This window comes from Vicugna pacos, chromosome 6 (genome assembly GCF_048564905.1).
Source record: "Vicugna pacos chromosome 6, VicPac4, whole genome shotgun sequence".
Classification (NCBI taxonomy): Eukaryota; Metazoa; Chordata; class Mammalia; order Artiodactyla; family Camelidae; genus Vicugna; species Vicugna pacos.
Genome location: NC_132992.1, coordinates 56,834,711 through 56,853,837, shown reverse-complemented (window position 1 = coordinate 56,853,837; position 19,127 = coordinate 56,834,711). Strand labels below are relative to the sequence as shown.

General features: G+C 33.6%; 1 protein-coding gene and 1 non-coding gene across 6 annotated transcripts in view; one reads left to right on the top strand and one right to left on the bottom strand.

Moving 5' to 3' along the window:
• Positions 1 to 19,127, bottom strand: part of KTN1 (kinectin 1) — a 98,364-nt gene that overhangs the window by 4,804 nt on the left and 74,433 nt on the right. For 2 of the 5 annotated variants that reach the window (XM_072963095.1, XM_072963094.1), the window contains exons 33-43: positions 17,488 to 17,574; positions 14,049 to 14,138; positions 11,779 to 11,859; positions 10,905 to 10,994; positions 10,695 to 10,787; positions 9,480 to 9,551; positions 9,159 to 9,242; positions 8,912 to 8,995; positions 6,437 to 6,520; positions 4,316 to 4,408; positions 3,352 to 3,472 (exon numbers count right to left, since the gene is read on the bottom strand). In XM_072963095.1, the coding sequence (XP_072819196.1) occupies positions 3,352 to 3,472; positions 4,316 to 4,408; positions 6,437 to 6,520; positions 8,912 to 8,995; positions 9,159 to 9,242; positions 9,480 to 9,551; positions 10,695 to 10,787; positions 10,905 to 10,994; positions 11,779 to 11,859; positions 14,049 to 14,138; positions 17,488 to 17,574 (979 nt within the window). The remainder of the gene's footprint in view (positions 1 to 3,351; positions 3,473 to 4,315; positions 4,409 to 6,436; positions 6,521 to 8,911; positions 8,996 to 9,158; positions 9,243 to 9,479; positions 9,552 to 10,694; positions 10,788 to 10,904; positions 10,995 to 11,778; positions 11,860 to 14,048; positions 14,139 to 17,487; positions 17,575 to 19,127) is intronic. The other 3 variants (XM_072963096.1, XM_072963097.1, XM_072963098.1) reach the window with 3 other exon arrangements.
• Positions 12,993 to 13,190, top strand: LOC116281114 (U2 spliceosomal RNA). Its single transcript, XR_004190568.1, has one exon. It is a non-coding gene; the product is annotated as a U2 spliceosomal RNA (small nuclear RNA).

Below are 19,127 nucleotides of genomic sequence, written 5' to 3'. Positions count from 1 at the left end.
AAGATGGCCATCTTTAAACAAGGAAGTGGGTCTCACCTGACAGAACTACTGGTGCCTTGATCTTGACTCATTAGCTTCCAGAACCATGAAAAATAAAGGTCTATTGTTTAACCCACCCAGTGTGTGGGATTTTTCTTGTAGCAGCCCAAACACAATAAGACACTGGAGTAATGAAGTTTTCTGATATGGCTGGCTATATACTTAGAACACTTAGAAGCCAGGCAAATATGAAACATAAGAAAAAGTAGGTATCTGGAAACAAAAAAGTATACTACAAAATACTAGTTCCCTACCAGTCCAAAGCTACAAAAAAGTACCTTAATTAAAAAGGGGAGAAGGAATAATAGCCTTCTTTTTAGAGGGTGGGAAGAAGGGGGAGAAGTACAGAAGATAGGTAAAAAGACTTCCAAAAGAAAAGAAAGGTTAAGGTTTTACAAATTAAGGATGTAAGACAAATACACCTACCCTTACAACTCACAGAAATGCTAAGTACTATGCATTAGGATTTAGAAAACTAAACTACTGCATATCACACCTCTCTCATCTTTATCTTTTAAAAATAGCTTTTCCCTTACTGAATATGTACAGCACTATCTTCAACAATTCATATGCACTTGTATATAATAAAAGGAAGCAACATTCTGACATTAATTAACCTATTTCGATGATTAAGAAATTTATATTTCCAATTTAATCATTCAGTAGTTTTAAAAGAGGTGACAAGAGGGAGAATACACTGAGCAAAAATGATGGCTTAAGTTAAAAACCTGAGGGTAATACAAACATTTAAAGGGCATAAAGAAGAGCCATGGGAACCAAGGGATCCCTAAGGAGGGGCTGTCATTGTCAATGCTGGGTAGAGCCTACGTAAAGAAGAGTTCAAGTGCTCGTGGACCTCTAGCTTCACACAATCCATCTATACTGCTGACCACTCAATCACCCTTTCACTTGCCAAATTTGGACATACATTCATCAGCTAACAAAAGATAGCACTTAGGTGAGCTGCCTGCTAAACAACAGTTCGGTTTTGGCTGTGTTGCCAGGGTACATGTGTTTCTTTTAACAAATTACATACTACAATTTTATAAACGAGGAAGAAAAAAAAATCTGAAAAATAAAGGTGCTATTACCAATGGTCAGTGTAAGTCTAAAATTTAATATGATTAAGGCAAATATGGAAACAGGCAAGCCAAAATGGTTCATAAGACTTAATATGAGCAGACCATGGGTTTGGGAAGAAAAAGAAAATATTAAGATGCTTTTGAGAGACTAGAGAGATACTACTGATAAGGTCTAAAGGCAAAGGGTTAAACAGGCTACCTTGCAATTTTTTAGGCTCTCAAAAACGAAACCCTTCCCTTAGAACACAGAGGCCTATGGACTGACTTTACTGTATATTCACTGTCTATTCACTGCATATTTCATAACTATTTTTGGTATCTTATATGCAAAAGAAGAGCCCATATTGGATCCAGCAATTAGGAAATCACTAATGAGTGACCTCAGCAAAGTGGTTTCACTGTAATGGCAGGAAGAGAAGCCATTCTAGAGTAGATGGAGTAGTTAGCAGCAAAGCAAGGACGTAGATACTGTGAGAATAGTTTCTTCTTTTTAAGAATCTTTGGTAGGCGCAGGGTATAGTTCAGTGATAGAGTGTGTGTTTAACATAGAAAAGGTCCTGGATTCAATCTTGAGTCCCTAAACTTAACTACCTGCTCCCTCCCCTCCTAAAAAAACACCCCAAATTTAAAAAAATTAAAAGCCTCCCTTAAAAAAAAAAAAGATTCTTTGTTAAACAGTGAAGTAAAAAGAATGGGAAGGTAACCTGAAAGAAGTATAAGGTTAAAATAAGACATCTGAGCATGTTTCCAAGACTGAACAGAAGCAGCACGTGGAGAGAAGAGTGCAGGACTGAAGACATGGGAAGGAAAGCTACCCCATGAAACAGGAAGTAAGGTTATTTTCTAATTTGGGGGAGGAGGGTAAAGTGGCAGAATTTTAACTCTAGGCAACTGAGGGGTCAGCCTACCAAGATAAAAGATTAAGGTATAATTCGTTTTGCTGACAGGTTAGAAAAATGAGCTGGGCCTATATGGAAGTCTTCTTAGAGGTAACTGACCTGAACTAGCACTCTAAAGGAGGGTGTGTGCTACGGCAGGCCAGAGGACGATCATTCTACAAAAGTGAGACAGAATGCCCCTATACTCAATATGGAGGCCCCTCCCAACTTCTCCAGGACATCTAATCTATCCCAAGGCCTTTGTATGACCTAAGAGTCCTAAAAATGGGTTCTGAAAGGGACGATTCAGTGATGAGTCACCTCCTGGCATTGCACAGGCCACTCCACTGATCTCCAAAATATGATTATTACTGAACAAAGAGCTTCAAAAGAAAAATATCTGAAGTGTTCAGCGCATTAGAGCATCCTAATTACCCAAGGCATTGTGACTTAAATCATCTTAAAACAGGTAAAACTCAGGAATCAATTAATGAATTAATCAATCTGCATTCCCAGGTAATATGGCAATAAAAATTTCCTAACATGGTTTGGTTGATGATGGTTTATTTACCATCAACTAATAAGACTCTCACTTCAGGAGTTAAAAAATGGATTCTTTGATTATCAATAAGCAAACTTAAGTAAAACCCAGCTTCCAATGTAAAGAAACTGTGATTAGACAGATAGACAGACAGACAGACAGATAGAGATAAATATATATACATACACACACACACACACACACACACACACACACACAATGGAAACTACTCAGCCATAAAAAAGAAGGAAATCCTGCCATTTGCAATAATATAAATGGACGTTAAAGGCATTATGCTAAGTGAAATAAGTCAAATGGAGAAAGACAAAGTAACATGATTTTTCACTCATATGTGGAATTTAAAAAAACAAACAAAATAAAACAAAAACAAACTCATGAATACAGAGAGCACCTTAGTATTATCAGAGGGGAAGGGGGTTGGAGAGTGGGTAAACTGAGTGAAGGGGGTCAACTGTATGGTGATAGATGGCACACTATTCTTGTGGTAGTGATCACTTTGTAGTGTATACATGTATATTGCTATATTCATGAAACTTATATATATATATTTTTTTTTTAAAAAGACAAAGTATTTTTTTTTCCTCTAAGTTATAAGACCAAAATATGCACAAGATGGAAATAAAGCTCCAGGAACGCTGAAGCTGTCATGCAGACATTCTGAGATAAAGAGGGACCGTTTCAACTAGGGCAATGAGAGTCCCTGTATTTACGGTAGACACATGCTACACATACATCCACACAACACACTATGTCAATTACCCACAGACAGTAGTACTTCAGTTATTCTTACCTAATACCTGATAGTGTTCCTTCTCCTTTGTGAGCTGTTGGTTTACCGCCTGAAGCAACTGCTCTAACTGTGTTACAGTCTGATTTAGACTTACAGACATTGTCTCCTTCTCAGAAGACTCCTAAAAAGAAGACGGAAGTGATTAAAAAAAATCTGAGCACAAAGAAAAGACATTTGCAACCAAAACCACAAAATATTTTATTGTTGTTTTAAATACAAACATAAAAACTCTGAAAAGTCACATGAAAATTGGCAACAAAAACCACATGGAGCAATAATGTTTGCTACCTAGTGGTGTAAATCAGTTTGCACCCAAGAAAGCTATGTTATAAATGTTGTTACTGGGCTACAAAGGGAAAAGTCTAGAATCTATGAATAGCAGATATAAATCTATTTCTCCTTTCAGAAAAAATTACAAAGCACCAAAGGAGAGTACATTCACAACAACAGAAAAGTAAGACAACATATATTGTGCTCTTACTAAATGTCTGACTAAATGTCACTGGTCTAAGTGCTACCCACTATTCTAAGTGTTTTATATATTAACTCATACATTCCTTTCAACAATCATACAAGATAGGTACTATTCTCATTGCCTTATACAGATGGGGCAACTAAAGCACAGAGAGGCTGAGTTTCTCCTAAGTCAGTCACATAGCTACTAAGTAGCAGAACCAGCATTGAAACACAGGTAGTTTAACAGAGTCCATGCTCTTAAGCAGTAAATCACAATACCTCCCAAAACAAACCTAAAAATTAACAAAATATCTCACCAAGCTAAAGTGAAAGCAAACATTAATTAAAATATTGCATTTCAGATAGAAGATCTCAAAGAAAAGATGACCTTCGGTTAAGGATGCAACATAATTGATAAAACCACATTATAAAGGTGGATCTTGTACATTTTTTTTCTTCACATAATTTACAATTAGCCCAGAGATTTGGGGCTAAAGAAAATGCTTACTGTTTCTGAGGAAACGTCACTATTCTCAATAACAGTAGTGTCTCCAGCAGCTTTTACTATTTTTGACTTGATAAGATCCAGTGACTGTTGAGCCTGTAAGGAAAGCAATATGGTAGCCTCTGAATACTACAACTGTTAAATAAATATATACAAGAGAAAAATGAGTGATTTTCTTACATATTTTATATAAGATTAAAGCTCTTTGCAAAACACAGTGTAAAGCCAACCTATTCAGTTTTTTCTCCAAAATGAAATAGCTTCCTCCCCAACTGGGTTATAGAAACACATGCTCATTGTTTTAAAGAGTTCAAGCAATGCAGAAAATGCATAAAGAAATTAAAAACAGAAATAACCACAGTTGATATTTAGGTTAACATTAGTCTAGATCAGAGGTCAGCCAAATCTGGCCACAGCCCATTTTTTTTACAACTCATGCTAAGAATAGTTTTTACATTTTTAAAGGGTCATACTAAACAAACAAAGAGTATGTGAAAGAAACTGTAGATGGCCCACAAATCCTAAAAGTTTGTGGATTTGATGACTCCTTGTCTAAATTCCTCTTTAGTAAACATATGTCCTAGTGAAAAATTGGCAGAAAATTTTATATAAATGGACTTTTAACATACACACTGTTTTACACTTGCTGTTTTACCAAGTATTTTATCTCTTCACATGTCAATAAATATGTGCATTACCAATCAAGTGCTGCACAGTATTCTATTACATAGATATGGGACAGTTCACTGTCAACTACTGTTAACCATTTTATGGCAAATAACACAGCATAGCCATACCTCTGAGTACCTGTTTAATTAACTCTTTAAAGTACTCTATGAGAAAATAAATTTCTAGGCTAAGACTGAATGTTTTATATTTTGTTTAGAGATCAAAACTTAAAGTCATATATCACCATGTGAGATCACTCATATGTGGGATCTAAAAAAAAAAACAAAACAAAAAACAAAAAAAGCATAAATACAAAACAGAAATAGACTCATAGAAATAGAATACAAACTTGTGGTTGTCAAGGGGGCAGGGGGTGGGAAGAGATAGACTGGGATTTCAAAATTGTAGAACAGATAAACAAGATTATACTGTATAGCACAGGGAAATATATACAAGATCTTATGGTAGCTCACAGAGAAAAAAATGTAACAATGAATATATATATGTTCATGTATAATTGAAAAATTGTGCTCTACACTGGAATTTGACACAACATTGTAAAATGATTATAAATCAATAAAAAAATGTTAAAAAAGATCATATATCAAAGTAAATTAGATTGCTCAACCTTGACAATGTATCATATATCTAAGTCAGAGCTCCAAAATTTTTTAAGTTCACATTTTTACTTGTGACATTAAAATAATTTGAAGCAATTTTAGATTCCTAGACTTTTGCATAAAAATTATAAGCTATAATCATAAAGAACCAACAGTAATTTCTTTCAACCTTTAAAAAAGTGATATATTTAATTGTTTTGCTAATGACTGTATCTCCCACAAACACAATCATAGCTCTAAAGCAGCTCTGACATAAGCATATGTAAATCACACTAGTAAAAATCTCAGAACAGAATTATGAATAACTTGTCAACCTAATGCAAAGAATAAGAAATGCAACCTTAAAAACCACCCAGCTATATATGAGATTAAGAAAAATGTATTTCAACAAGAAATAATTGAAAGGAACAAATTTCTCAAACATCAGAAATATATCTTTTAGATCCATAAAGATCAAAAGAAACATACTTTGCAAATGACTGCATAAGCAAATCCCAATAAAAAATACATGGATGTAACCAAATTTTTTAAGAAGAATGTCAATTAAAAATTTAATCTATATGTTACAAAGCAATTAATTATAAAATGTGATGAAATGATGAAGCAAATTAATGGAAAAGCAAGGCAAAAAATGATGAAGCAAATTAATGGAAAAGCAAGGCAAAAAGTTTAGTGCCAAAAATGCAGCTGTGTAACAAACAGCTTAAATTTATAACCAAACTAATATAATGATGGGAAAGAACAAATCCAGAGTTGGCAGTATGTTTGCTTACAATTCAAGACATAACATAGTATGACGATAAGGCACCTTTATTTAGGGCAAGCCGTGTCTTACCTTATGCAAGTCACCAGCTACCTTCTGTCTTTCACTTTGTGCAGTTCTAAGTTTTGTGAGTGTTTCATTTAACTGTGTCTTTAACTGTAAAAATAAAGGAATACCACAATTATCTTAATTTACATCCTTCTTTGATTATGCTGAGACCTCTAAGGCTAAAGAATGAATGAAAAAGAATGGGACCACTAAGTTATTATTATGCACAATGGATTAGCCAATATGCTGCACCAGGTGTATAGAAAAGCTAAGCAGTGGAGGTTCCCATTTGTAAAGCTAAATAAAGGAAAACCTACAGAAACAAACTAGGGTTTAGATTAGAAAATTGCACATGTAAAAATATAACCATTAAATTCCAATTAAGTATCTTTTAAAAGTACTAATATTCACTATTCATAAAGCAGCTTATTCATGTTTATACCAAATTAAAAGGCAAGGAGTAAGAAATTTTACTAATTAATTTTTAAATTTTTAAAGGCTTTCTTAAGATACATAGTTCGGTTGAGTCAACTGTGTAATATTTTAAAAAGATACTGGACAGAAGACTACAAATCCAGTAAAATAAAATCTTTGGAAATTTAAATGTTGCTCATCCTTTAAGATATCACTAAAGAGGTCAGGGCAAGACCACACTGGCCTAACTATACCAACAAGAAATGTCTTAAAATATACTTCTCAACCAACTTGCCAAAAGAGGTATAAAGTTCTGTAAAACTCTAGTGCCAATATGTAATGCCTCTTCTCTTAAAAACTACTCTAAGTATGAACAAGGGAAATGGGCTCACTGACAAAAAAAACGACTTTTCTTATTAAACTCATCAAGTTACTTGATTCTGCTTCCCACCCACAGGCACAACATTCCAAATAGTTTTGGAAACTCAAAAGGGGGAAATATAAGACAGTGACATTTTAAACATATAGGGAAAATTAGTGGAGGACATTCCATTTGGTAATTTTTATTTTGGGAACTCTATTTTAATACCCAAATGCTTCAGTTTTTTGCTCCTCTACATCAGAGATTTCATGTCAGAGACGTTATTCCTTTGGCCCAAGAACACACAATGTATAGACAAACAAAATTATTTTATCTTATTTTAAAATATGGCAATGATTATCTTGAGCAAAAAGGAAACAAAGACTAAGATGAAGATTACAAATTCAAGGCAAAAAAATTAAAAATATCACTCAAAAGAACCTCCTGACCTAAGTAGAAGGGCAAAATATACAAAGAGAGGACCAGGCTGAATGGAAACTCAGCCATAACCCTGTGGGCTTGATGCTACTGTTGAAGTTACCCACAAAGCACCAAAGTTAAAAGTAAAATCTCCAACAACTGCAATTAGAAATTTAAAAAAAAAAAACAAAAACACATTATAGGGTAAGGCTTGTATCTGTGGCTTATCACAGTCCCAATTTGTGCAATGTACAGCAAACATACGCATAAAACTAGTCTTACATTGCAGTGGGAATGCTTCAATAAAGGTAAAATGAAGGCAAACTTTATTCAAAAATAGACAGGGGTATGTGTGTGTGTCGGGGTGGGGGTTTTAGGTGTACATTTCATACAGAGCCCAGCTCTGAAAATCGATTCCTATAAATCACTTATAACATAAATAAATGAGATGAAAGTTTTCTTTGGTACATACAGCAGTACTAAAAAGAAAATTCCAAATCTGGCAGGGTTAACTTGTAGTAAGGAGAAAACTAACTTACTGCAATCATACTAGAGTTTATTCAGGTACTTTAAAAAAAATCTAATCACATTCTTGATTTTTAAAAGTCACGAACAGACATAATGATTACTGTCTGAAACATAACAATACGAATAGTCATGTTTATCTAACAAATAAGCCTGTCACTATCAGTGTAAATTTCCAGAAAATTTAAGAATGGGAATGCCACATTTAGCTAACTTAAGTCTGTAGTTTCAGGATTATTATGCTCTAAATGATGTTGATGATAAAGAATTCCACAAGCTTTTTGTTATCTATAAGCTGTAGAACGGCCAGTTAAAATAAGAAGCTAGATTGGACTATTGCCCTTGAATGAAGAATATGTCTCTTCCATCTTCAAAAATCTCCTTCCAGGTTAAAAAATAAGAGGTCCAGTTAATTATGGCGACTCTGAAAAAAGAATCTTCACAACTCAGCCAATCCTTATCTGTTTGTTTCATTTCTTTATTCACTGAAAATAATGCTGTTCGGGAAAACAGGTTTTGTAAAACATGGAAAACTTTTCTGAAAAAGAGTTGCAAGCCAAACATGCCATTGTTAGGAGCTAAGAAAAGAAGGGTCATCTTAGGAACTGAGAACAGACAGATCATCTTAGGAGTCATCAGAATATGAAGATAATCTTAAACTTATAAAAATGCCAAGTTAAAGATGTTAGCAAGGAGAAAAGGTTTGGATGGTTTCTCCACATGTCAAAACAAGTGTTTTCAGAGCCTACTTGATACCCAGTGGAGGACAAGCTTCTTACCAAATTTAGCTCTTCATTCTGTCTTACTGCTTCAGAATATGAATCATCAAGTTTTTTCTGCAATTCAGTCAACAGATCTTTCAGCTGCAATGAAGTTTAGAGTTTAAGATTGATCTCCTTATGATATCCCATGTTTGTATGCTACTTGGAAGCTCTGCCACAAACAACTTACACTGAAATATTTTATCACTGTTATAAACTGAATTTAAATTGAGAAGCAAGGTGGAAAAAATTCTATGTTAAGTACCTCTCTGACTTCTGTAACATAGGTGGATCGTTCAATTTCTGCCTTCTCTAGCTCCATTTCCAAGTGCTCTCGTTCTCTTCTCAGCTAGCAATGCAACAAAGAAGGAAAAGTTAGCAAACATATATAAGATGCTCCCCTGCAATGAAAAGTTACCACACTTATGAATATAAAACTATATATCATCTCAAACACCACCCAAGATATTCTTAAAAGCATAACAATCACATCATTAGATGAAATCTTAAAACACATTTCTTAAGACAACACTTGATGCTAAAAAAAAGTCCATAGGTTACATAGTCAAATGATGAGGTAACATACATTTTCAATATCTTTATTTTCTTTTCTTAATCGCTCTAGCTCTTGTTCTGAAGATGTGAATGACAACTGCATCTGAAATGTGAAACAATTACATGTCCAAGTCAAACCACCAAGGATACAGAGGATTTTCTAACTCATAGAATTTTAATCAGATGCTTCAGAGGTTTTAAAACGTATCTCACTTAAAGCCGTACTGAACTTTGAAAGACCTGAAAAGTGAGTGTCACATTTAACTTGATTTAAACTGTGGTCAAAACCTACCCTACTGAATAGATAAACAAGATTATACTGTATAGCACAGGGAAATATATACAAGATCTTATGGTAAGTCACAGCGAAAAATAATGTTACAATGAATATGTATATGTTCATGTATAGCTGAAAAATTGTGCTCTACACTGGAATTTGACACAACATCGTAAAATGACTATAACTCAATAAAAAAAATGTTAAAAAAACCCCACCCTATTTCCATGCTATTAATATTAGGCCTAGCTAAAGTGCTAATGTTTAAAAATAATCAACTGGTAATCAGTTGTATTTCATCCCCAAATGCATTAATGTAGAATACCATCAGCAACCCTAAATTCTGCACAGCCCAGGAAAACAAGTGAGCAACAGATGGCACTCTTTACCACACTCAAGTACTCCTACACCATTTTATATGAGCATCCAAGATACCAAATTTTGGCATCTGTGGAGACCAGGAACCAATCTCCCAATGGATATGGGGAGACAACTGTAAATGGAAGAAAAATTAAGACAGCACAATATCATTCTGGTTCCATGAAAAGAAAAAGGACTTACTAACTTTTTCTTGAACACGAGTCACATATCAATGTTTTAGAACTTTTAGAACTTATTTTGAACATCAAATTCTTTCCCTTATGTTATCACATAGTGGTTCTGTAACTTTCAAAGCACTTTATATTTTACATCATTATTCTTTAGTCATAACACTAAAACCAGTGATTCTTAAACTTGGGTGGGCATCAGAATCACTTAGGGGCAGGGGTCGGAGGTGGTGGTGGGGTGGGGTGGGGAGGGATGATGGGGTGGATCAAGAACGTATATTTCTAACAAGTTCCCAGATGATGCTGACACAGTTGGTCCAAGGCTCACATTGTGAGAACCACTGCTCTAAGGTTTTTGTTTTTGTTTTTTACAATTCACACATCCCTTTTATTTTCCCCCAAATTCTTCCTTTTTAAATACCTGTTTAATAATCTTTTGTGATTCATCAACCTTAACTTTCCATTTATTTTCTTCTTGCTCCACACTTCTCTGTAGCTTCTGTAAAATTCCTTCCTATGAACAAAAGCATAGTAGTTCCGAAAAATTAATTTTCTAATGCCAAGATAAACTATTCAAGCCATTAAAGATTAAATTAGTGATTTTTAATGTAGATTAAATATCATTTCCTACTGTTTCCGCAAGGACGGATTTGTATTTTTCACACTCTAGCTGTAACAATGTGTGCATTTCATCAGCTTCTTTCAACTTGTGCTCTAGAACCTGCAAAGAATGAAATTAAGAAAAATTCTCTAGTTTTACCAAAAAGTTCTATGCTTCAAATTTGTTTCAGTACTTAATGGTATATTATGACAAATGGTTCCTAACTGTTTTATCATGGAATTCTACATTTCAATCTTCTTAAGTGGCAATGAAGTTTGATGACCTTTTTGGTCATTTGGTTCTCCTAAGAAAACTCCCAAGAGACTGTTTACTACAAAATATATTATACAATTGTATAACAAATAGGTTTGTCACTCTTTAATAGAATAGTGAAATCAAAGCAGACTCACATGTAAAGTGAGGTCAAAATACCATGGGAAATGGGGTTTTATTCATGCCACTTGAGATACAAAAAAAAAAAGTTAATCTCCCAAATTTCAGTAGTCCAGGTTAAAAATGCATCTAGGCTCTGAACATTCCTAATGATATATCTGGGGATACATTAGCAAACCCATCAGTTTCCACCTACCTACCTCAACTGATCTTTACTTTCTAAACCCAGGCTAAAAAGAGAGTAAGAGATAGTTAAATATTCAGTTTTAGAAATGACTAAAATATAGAGTTGAAGAAATAGCAAACATTAGCTTTGTACAAAAATCAAACCCAAGGAAGACAAGATCATTTCCACCAAAATGTACACAAAATGAAATCACCTTCTTACACTTTCTCAAAAGATTATTCTACTCATAATATAGCCTTTACCTTTCCCAAGTTCATAAAGACATATCCTCACTTACTTCTTTTTTCTTTTTGTTTAAAATACAAATACTTCTCTTGAACTAACCTTAACCTCCTCTGAACCTGAAGTTCCAGCTACACATTCTTTTGCTTTCTTTTCAAATCCACGTAACCATTCACTATAACTCTGTGGAGAAGAAAAGTCAAAATAACCAATTTCCAAAAATACCTAAATGAAATAAGTAAAAAAATTTAAATAACCAAATTGGATAATTATAAAAGAAATCTACAAAGACAAACACCATTCCTCAGAAATTCCAAAGAAGAATATAATTGTCACATAAGTTAAACATAAACCACCCTTGAAAATAAACACTAAAACACACCTATATACTACCATAAAAATCAAATCTTATTTACCCTGTCCAAGGATATTTGCACCTGAATTTTGGACATATCGGCAGAAGATCTGGGCTCAACACAGCCTTTACCACTTACTAGTGCTCGGGCTAACAGATCCAATCTTAAGACACAGAAAGCCTAGAATGAATAATTTTTCAAAAATTTTTTCAGGTGAATCAGTTCTCAAAAATTCAGTTCATATACTAAAAGTTGAATTAAAGATACTCTAGTCAGAGGATTTCAGATTCTAGGAAGTTGTCCCAGGGATTCTGAAAATATTTCAAAGTAAATATGTCTTATGAAATATTTTTAAAATCATAATGAGAAATAAAAATACACAAATATTTGTGTTTAAAGCCAACAAAAACCATCTGTATTGAAAGTTAGCTGATGTAAACACAAGGCACTATTACAGTTTTAGTCATTATTCTATATTTTGGAATAAATTATTCAAGATTTTTGATGCTTCTTGTCTGAATTTTAAACTCTGATAAAGAGTATTCATTAGATACTTTAAAGCAAATTTCCTCTAATTCTTCTTAAGTCTTTGGTTTAGTTTAATCCAAGAAAAAAAATACATATGAAATTACTATTAACTGCTCTAATTAAAAGTTTTATTTATGTGGCTGAATCAGGATTTTCTATACTTCACCAGATAAAAATTTTTAAAAAATAAATAAAACTGTTTATCACACTATAGTACAATGCTCCATAGTACAAATTAGTACAAAGCCTCTATTTTAAAAAAATTCCCATATTATAAATGTGAATGAAGACTAAATGATACTATTAAAATCCTACTTAGCTTCATATATTGGAATTCAATATAAATTAAATTGAGCTGAAAAGTTGATTTAGTTGCTTAAAGTATGTAAACTCTTCTCCAGTCGAGGTCATACAGTTTAGATCTCACCTCTGCTAACTTTCTTAGTAAAAACCTTTTGGCTAAGATCAAGTGTAGTATCTGATCTTATCAGTTTAATATCTGATACGTCCTCTATCCGAAGACAATTCAGTAAATGGGTTTCTGGAGCAGGGAGTTGGAACAGGAGTTTGCTCCATCCACTCCAAGCACAGACCAAGTATTGCAGTATCTCCAGGAAGAGCACACCCCTCCAGAGGGGGAAAAAGAACTATGTATTGAAGTATTTACAGATGAAATGCTCTGATGTTTGTCATCAGTCAGAAAGTGTAGGAAGTACAGAGCTAAAGGTAAAACAAGATTGTGTGGCAGTGCATGCCACATGTTGATGACTGCTGAAGTGGGGTACTGGGTATATCAGGCTCATTATGCTCTTTTCTCTACTTCTGGTTGTGTACACAATTTTCATTAAAAGAAAAAAATACCTGTACCACCATTTAGAAACTACATGTACACTCATTGGCATTCTCTGCCCTCAAATATTCACTATATTAAATTTCTGAACCAAAGCAACTTTTCTCTCCCATTTAAAACACATACAACCTCAAGTAAAGCAAGCTGTTCCTTATTATCGTCAAGACTTTTGTTTGAAGAAGTTAACAGATGACCAAGATCTTACATTTTCAAATGAAAAGACCTGGTTCGTGGTATTAAATACATTTAAAAATAGCATTACTAAAACTAACAAGCAATCACTTAAAATTAAGTTCTATTCTGAATATAGCCATTAAGGACATGATTGGTTTATTGATTTATTGATTTATTGAGAAATACTTCTTTCCCAAATATGAAGTTTATGATCCTCTAAATAATACTGCTCACATATAAAAACTTTATAGAATACAACCAAAATATCAGTTGAAGAAACAGAAATGATTTTGAACCAAGGCATTGATCTTAACTACTCAAAAGCACCCTAGGTTAAAAATAGGAAATACTGAGGAATTTGTGCACCACCAAAACCAAGTGGAGAGTGCCAATGCTGATTATTCACAACTTCCTTGAATAATGGAAAAGATGTTACATTCAAAAAAATAATAAATCCATCTTACCAAATTAGAAGGCACAGACACCTCTGGAAATAATTTTTTGAGAACTTCTTTAGCTTCTAACTCAACAGCTTCCACATGTTGTTGCCTTTCCTAAAGCAGAAGATGAACCAAATCAAACTTCCAAGATTACAGAATTAAAATTTTAAAAAGCTAGTCTTTTAAGCTCTATGGGAAGAAAAAGTCATAGTATTTACTGACAAATGTTCAAGTTTTCCAGTTTGAAATGTCAAAATGCTTCCATAAGGAAAAATCTGCAAAATCTCTATAGCACCCTAAATAAGAAATAATGTCTTACATTAATCAAACCAAGGCAATATCTGACAATATGGACATTTTCCTTGCCATTAGAAATCAACTGATGTCCCTCAGGGAACAATTCAAAAACAAACAAAAATAAAACAAAAACCTCCAAAATACATTTCTTATTAAAAACTTTAAACTACATGTACAAAAAAACAAAAAACACTTGCTACAACTAAGACAAACTCATGTAAAAAATATGCATGTGGGCAACATAACTGAGGCTCACTGGCTGGCAAATCTCTCCAAAACCTGTATCACCGATGTATGACTATACTACCATGGGATTAAAATGGCAATTTTCATATTTTTAGTTTCAAAGTCAGACGGAGCTACTTATGCTAAACAAAGAAAAAAATACCGCCAAAATTTGACAGGTGGTACATATGGGAAAGAAGAGTAAAGAGAAAGAGGAAAAGTTGATGGCATATTACTTCACCAATGTCATGCATAAAGAAAACTAATTCTGACACGTGTATATGGATTCTGTCAGCTGTAAATTTAAAAATAAGTATTACAAGTGCATATTAAATTTGGTCATTTTAAATCTATGTCTAATGGATATCAATTGCTAACTCAAAACCATGGTTTGTCAAAATTAGGGTAATGACTTGATCACACAAAAAATAAAAATCTAATATTCAAACCATCTCTACAAAATTAGAAGAATAAAAAAAAAACCTACAAAAATGCATATCTAAATGAAGCCAAGAAATCATCTCAAAACACTGGTGAAGTTCAACAGGTGACAAGAAAGCAAGCAAGCTAGCAAGATCTCAACCCTATCTTCCCCCATCAAATGTGATCTTTGAAATCTATTACAGATTTAAGATGTACATACTTCAGTTTAAGAAAGTCTAATAACATGAAAATCTAAAGTTATACAATGAGAAGCTAGAGATTAATCATATTCTGTACACACAAGATGCTGTTATTCAGGATACGTGGCAGGATTTTAAAAATAGATGTTTTAATGGAGTGTCTTCAATAATTCAATAAAGCCCACTATTTTTCAGGAATACAACCATTTAACTGCATAAAGTAAGTATACTCATTTATGGGAAATAATTAACTGCTAATTCAGAGACAATTAGTAGGTCGTTTTTATCATAAGACCAGAGAAGTGGGCAAGTAATTGCTTCTCAATCTTTTGGCTAAGAGCAAGTGTAGAAGCAAGGTGAGCAATCTCTAAAGAAAATCAGTAAGGCAAACAGACACTGTGGAACAGAAACTTTTTCAACAATCCCCCAAGGAAAAAAGAATCTAACTAAAAGAAGTAAGTGCCTAATTTGTAACTAAGAGGCACAAAGATGTACTTAAAATTTTCAGGAAAAAAAATTTCATTTGACATAACAGTTTTGTTGTGCATAGCAATTTTCACTTAACACCTGGAAAAGATCTAATATTGAAAATTGCATTATTATAATTTCTTTACTATTTTAATCTAAGTTTAATATAATAAGTATGATGTATCTTTTATGTGAATCTGTCATTTAATATAATGAGCGTGATGTATCTTTTATGTGAATCTGTCATGTTTAGCTCCTCAAAAACATACTACTTACAGCATAACTTGTAGTCCTGGGTCAATCAACCTCACATTACACCTGTGCTATCTGAGGACTGTCTAAATTCCATTAAAATAGAGAAAGATCACAGATCTTGTTCTCTGTAGATCATCAGCTATGTAAGAAGTCATGCACTGGGTGATGAGTTCTGAAATATAAATTCTTATACTCATCACCAAACACAAGATGAAACAGATAAATTCTAGCTTTTGGAATACACAAGAATGCTTATGACAGGTGAATGTAACTTCTTGTAGGAATGGCACGATATTAAGAGTTTTAGCATGTTCCAGATAACCAGGCTCATTAACAAAATAAAAGCTAAAGCTAGTACTTAACAGTGAAAAAAACAAAGTTACAGAAAAAAACCAAAAACTATACCAGAACCCTCACTGCGGACAGAGCTGACTGCAAGGATTCACAATGAAATTAAAATGTCCCATCTGGCTTAGATTTTTCTATTCTCTGGCTTAGATTTCTCTAGTCCCAGTATCTGCCAGCTGTCTCAAAGTAAAGTTTTATTGAAAATTAGGGCTTGATAAATAAGCATATAAGTAAATACAAATCCACTAAAGGAAATATAACTACAAACATATACTTGATTTTTAAAAATTTATTAAAACTCTATTCTGCTTTAAAAACAAAAAAGTCCTTCAAGTGTCATTAAGACTTGCATTTAAAATTCAACATAATACCTTAGTACACAAAATACTTATAGAATGCTGAACTGAATAACATAATGAACTTTAACCCATATATAAAATTAAATAATTCTGTTCCACATTTATTCTTGGCAGGAATTTTCAAAATTCTTGACAGAACTGACACACCCATTTCTTCCAATCTTTGAAAACAACTTCTTCTCAATCACAATTCATTAGAAATCTTCAAACCCACGGAGCAACTTGAACTCAAGGAGAATATCTACGATGGTTTTAAAAACAGGTCAGGATATGTGTTTCAGGAGCAATTTACATACTCTTGTCAAGAGAATTATCTCTTATATTAATATCCCATACTAACCACAACACATACATTATTACTGTCCAGCCACTTCAAAACCTCGTTTAATTTTAATTCCAGCCTTTCTAAGGAACCATCCCCAAAAGCACACCCAGAACTGATCCCTTCCATGTAACTGTCATAGTGGCGTGCCTCATAGAACCCAGGAGAGGTCACTGTGCATCACAGGTACATCCTATGTAGTCAAATGTGTTTGTTAATTCAGTTAGTTTTTTTGGCTCCGGGTTTTCACCAAGTTTTCATAAAAAATCCAAGAGGCACACTTTGTCTGATAAGAGTTTACATGGGGAGCAGAGGTCTCCTGAGACTCTTCAACCTAAAGCAGTAATCACCAAAGCTCAATCAGGTAATCACAACAAAACAGCATGCCCAAAATTAAAGCTTCAAGGAGTAGATGAAAAAAGCAGAGATGATAGAGATGATAAATGTGGGTGATAAGAAGATTTTATATTTAAATTGCAGTAAAATTAAATGCTTTAGTCTGATTTTAAGACAAGCTGCAGATTTTCTCTGTTCAGTGGATTGTTTCTAGGAGTTAGCATTACAACCTTGGAAGTCTTGTTCACTTTGTCCTGCAGCATTTTTTCAGTTGATGCCAATGCTTCCATTGCTTCCCAGTTTTTCTCCCGAAGGTCCTAATCATTTTTAGAAAGAATGATTTCAGTTTATCCATTATTGAAAGATTTTTGCTTTTTACTTCATCAGTATTTTGCACTGCATTTAAATGCTGGTTACTGCAAAATTATTTCAATGGGAAAATATGTATATTAGCAAAAAATAAAAAGCCATGTTTAGAAGTCTGAATGAGAAAATAAAGATGCCCACTTCCCAAGATTTAGTATACACACCAAATATGCCAGCTTTAAAGTAATTACTATGCACATGTGACAAAGAAGAAAGCTTTCCAAAGTAAACACAAAAGCCAAGATTACAAATACGATTTAAGGTATACCAAATCATTAGCAGATTAAGGACAAAGCAAATACACAAGTATTACAAAAAGCTTCTACATGTGATTTTTAAACAAGCCCCAATATCACTTGTGGGATTTTCCACTGCAGGATAACATTTTTTTCTCTAAATATGTTTTATTGATTTAACACATTTCAAGTCTAACCAGAAATGACATATAATTCACTGTACTTCTCTATCTTTCTTGGCATGGTCAAATGTGCATAACAAACAGCAACCCAACATGAACTGTCTGAGCTACTTGAAAAAGGCAAACAGGGAAGCTAGAAAGCTGTAAAACACATTTTTCTGAAAGAGAAACAAGGGTCTTTGGAAACCAAGTTCTGAAAGATGTATTTTAACGGCATTTCATTAGCAAATACTAGTAAGGACAATCTGCTGTATTTCCATCTTTCTTCAGATTTAGAAATCTAAACAGATTAAAAACAAAAAATAAAAAGCCAAAAATCACCATGTATTGAATGCTTACTTATGTGCCCAACACTGTACTTGGCACTTCACATATATTTTCATTAATCTTTACAGCAACCCTAAGAGGTAGTCATTCACATAGTATAGATGGCAAAATCACAGCTCAGGTTGGTTAAGAAATTTGGCCAAGTGTACACGGCAAATGAGGTGGCAGAACTAGAATGGACTGACGTCGCAATCTGCTGGCCTCCGGCATCCTGGCTCGTTTCACACACTTCAATGCCTCCATTATTTTGCCCTCTTTTTCTCAAAATCCCAATAATAAAACACAGTTAAGATGTTAGCAGTATATTGGCAAATCCATCTCAGGTTTTGTGGCCAAGCGATGCTATTAGAAATGTTACACAAACACACAAAGGGCAATTCACGTACCTAATTTTGACAAACTCAGGGATGCAGGAACATGTCAACTTGTTAAATTAACAAATTAACGCAAACTTTGAAAAATTTAACTTTCATGAGAAAATATACGTATCAATTCACTAGCAATACCCTCTTAGACTTCAATAACATTTTTGACCTTGCTCAAGTTTTAATGATACTTCTGTGGGCAAAGATTATTTCTCTAGCAAGAATGTTTGGATTCTACTCACAGGTGTTACCTTCTGGTCAAAGATATTTAAGAAATTCACCTAAATTTACTATCTGTCAGTATTTCTTAGGGCACTATTCCTTCCATTCTAGCCTAAATGTATTCAGGTTCTGAGGCCTCCAACATGCTTAATTACCAAAATTTGAACCACCT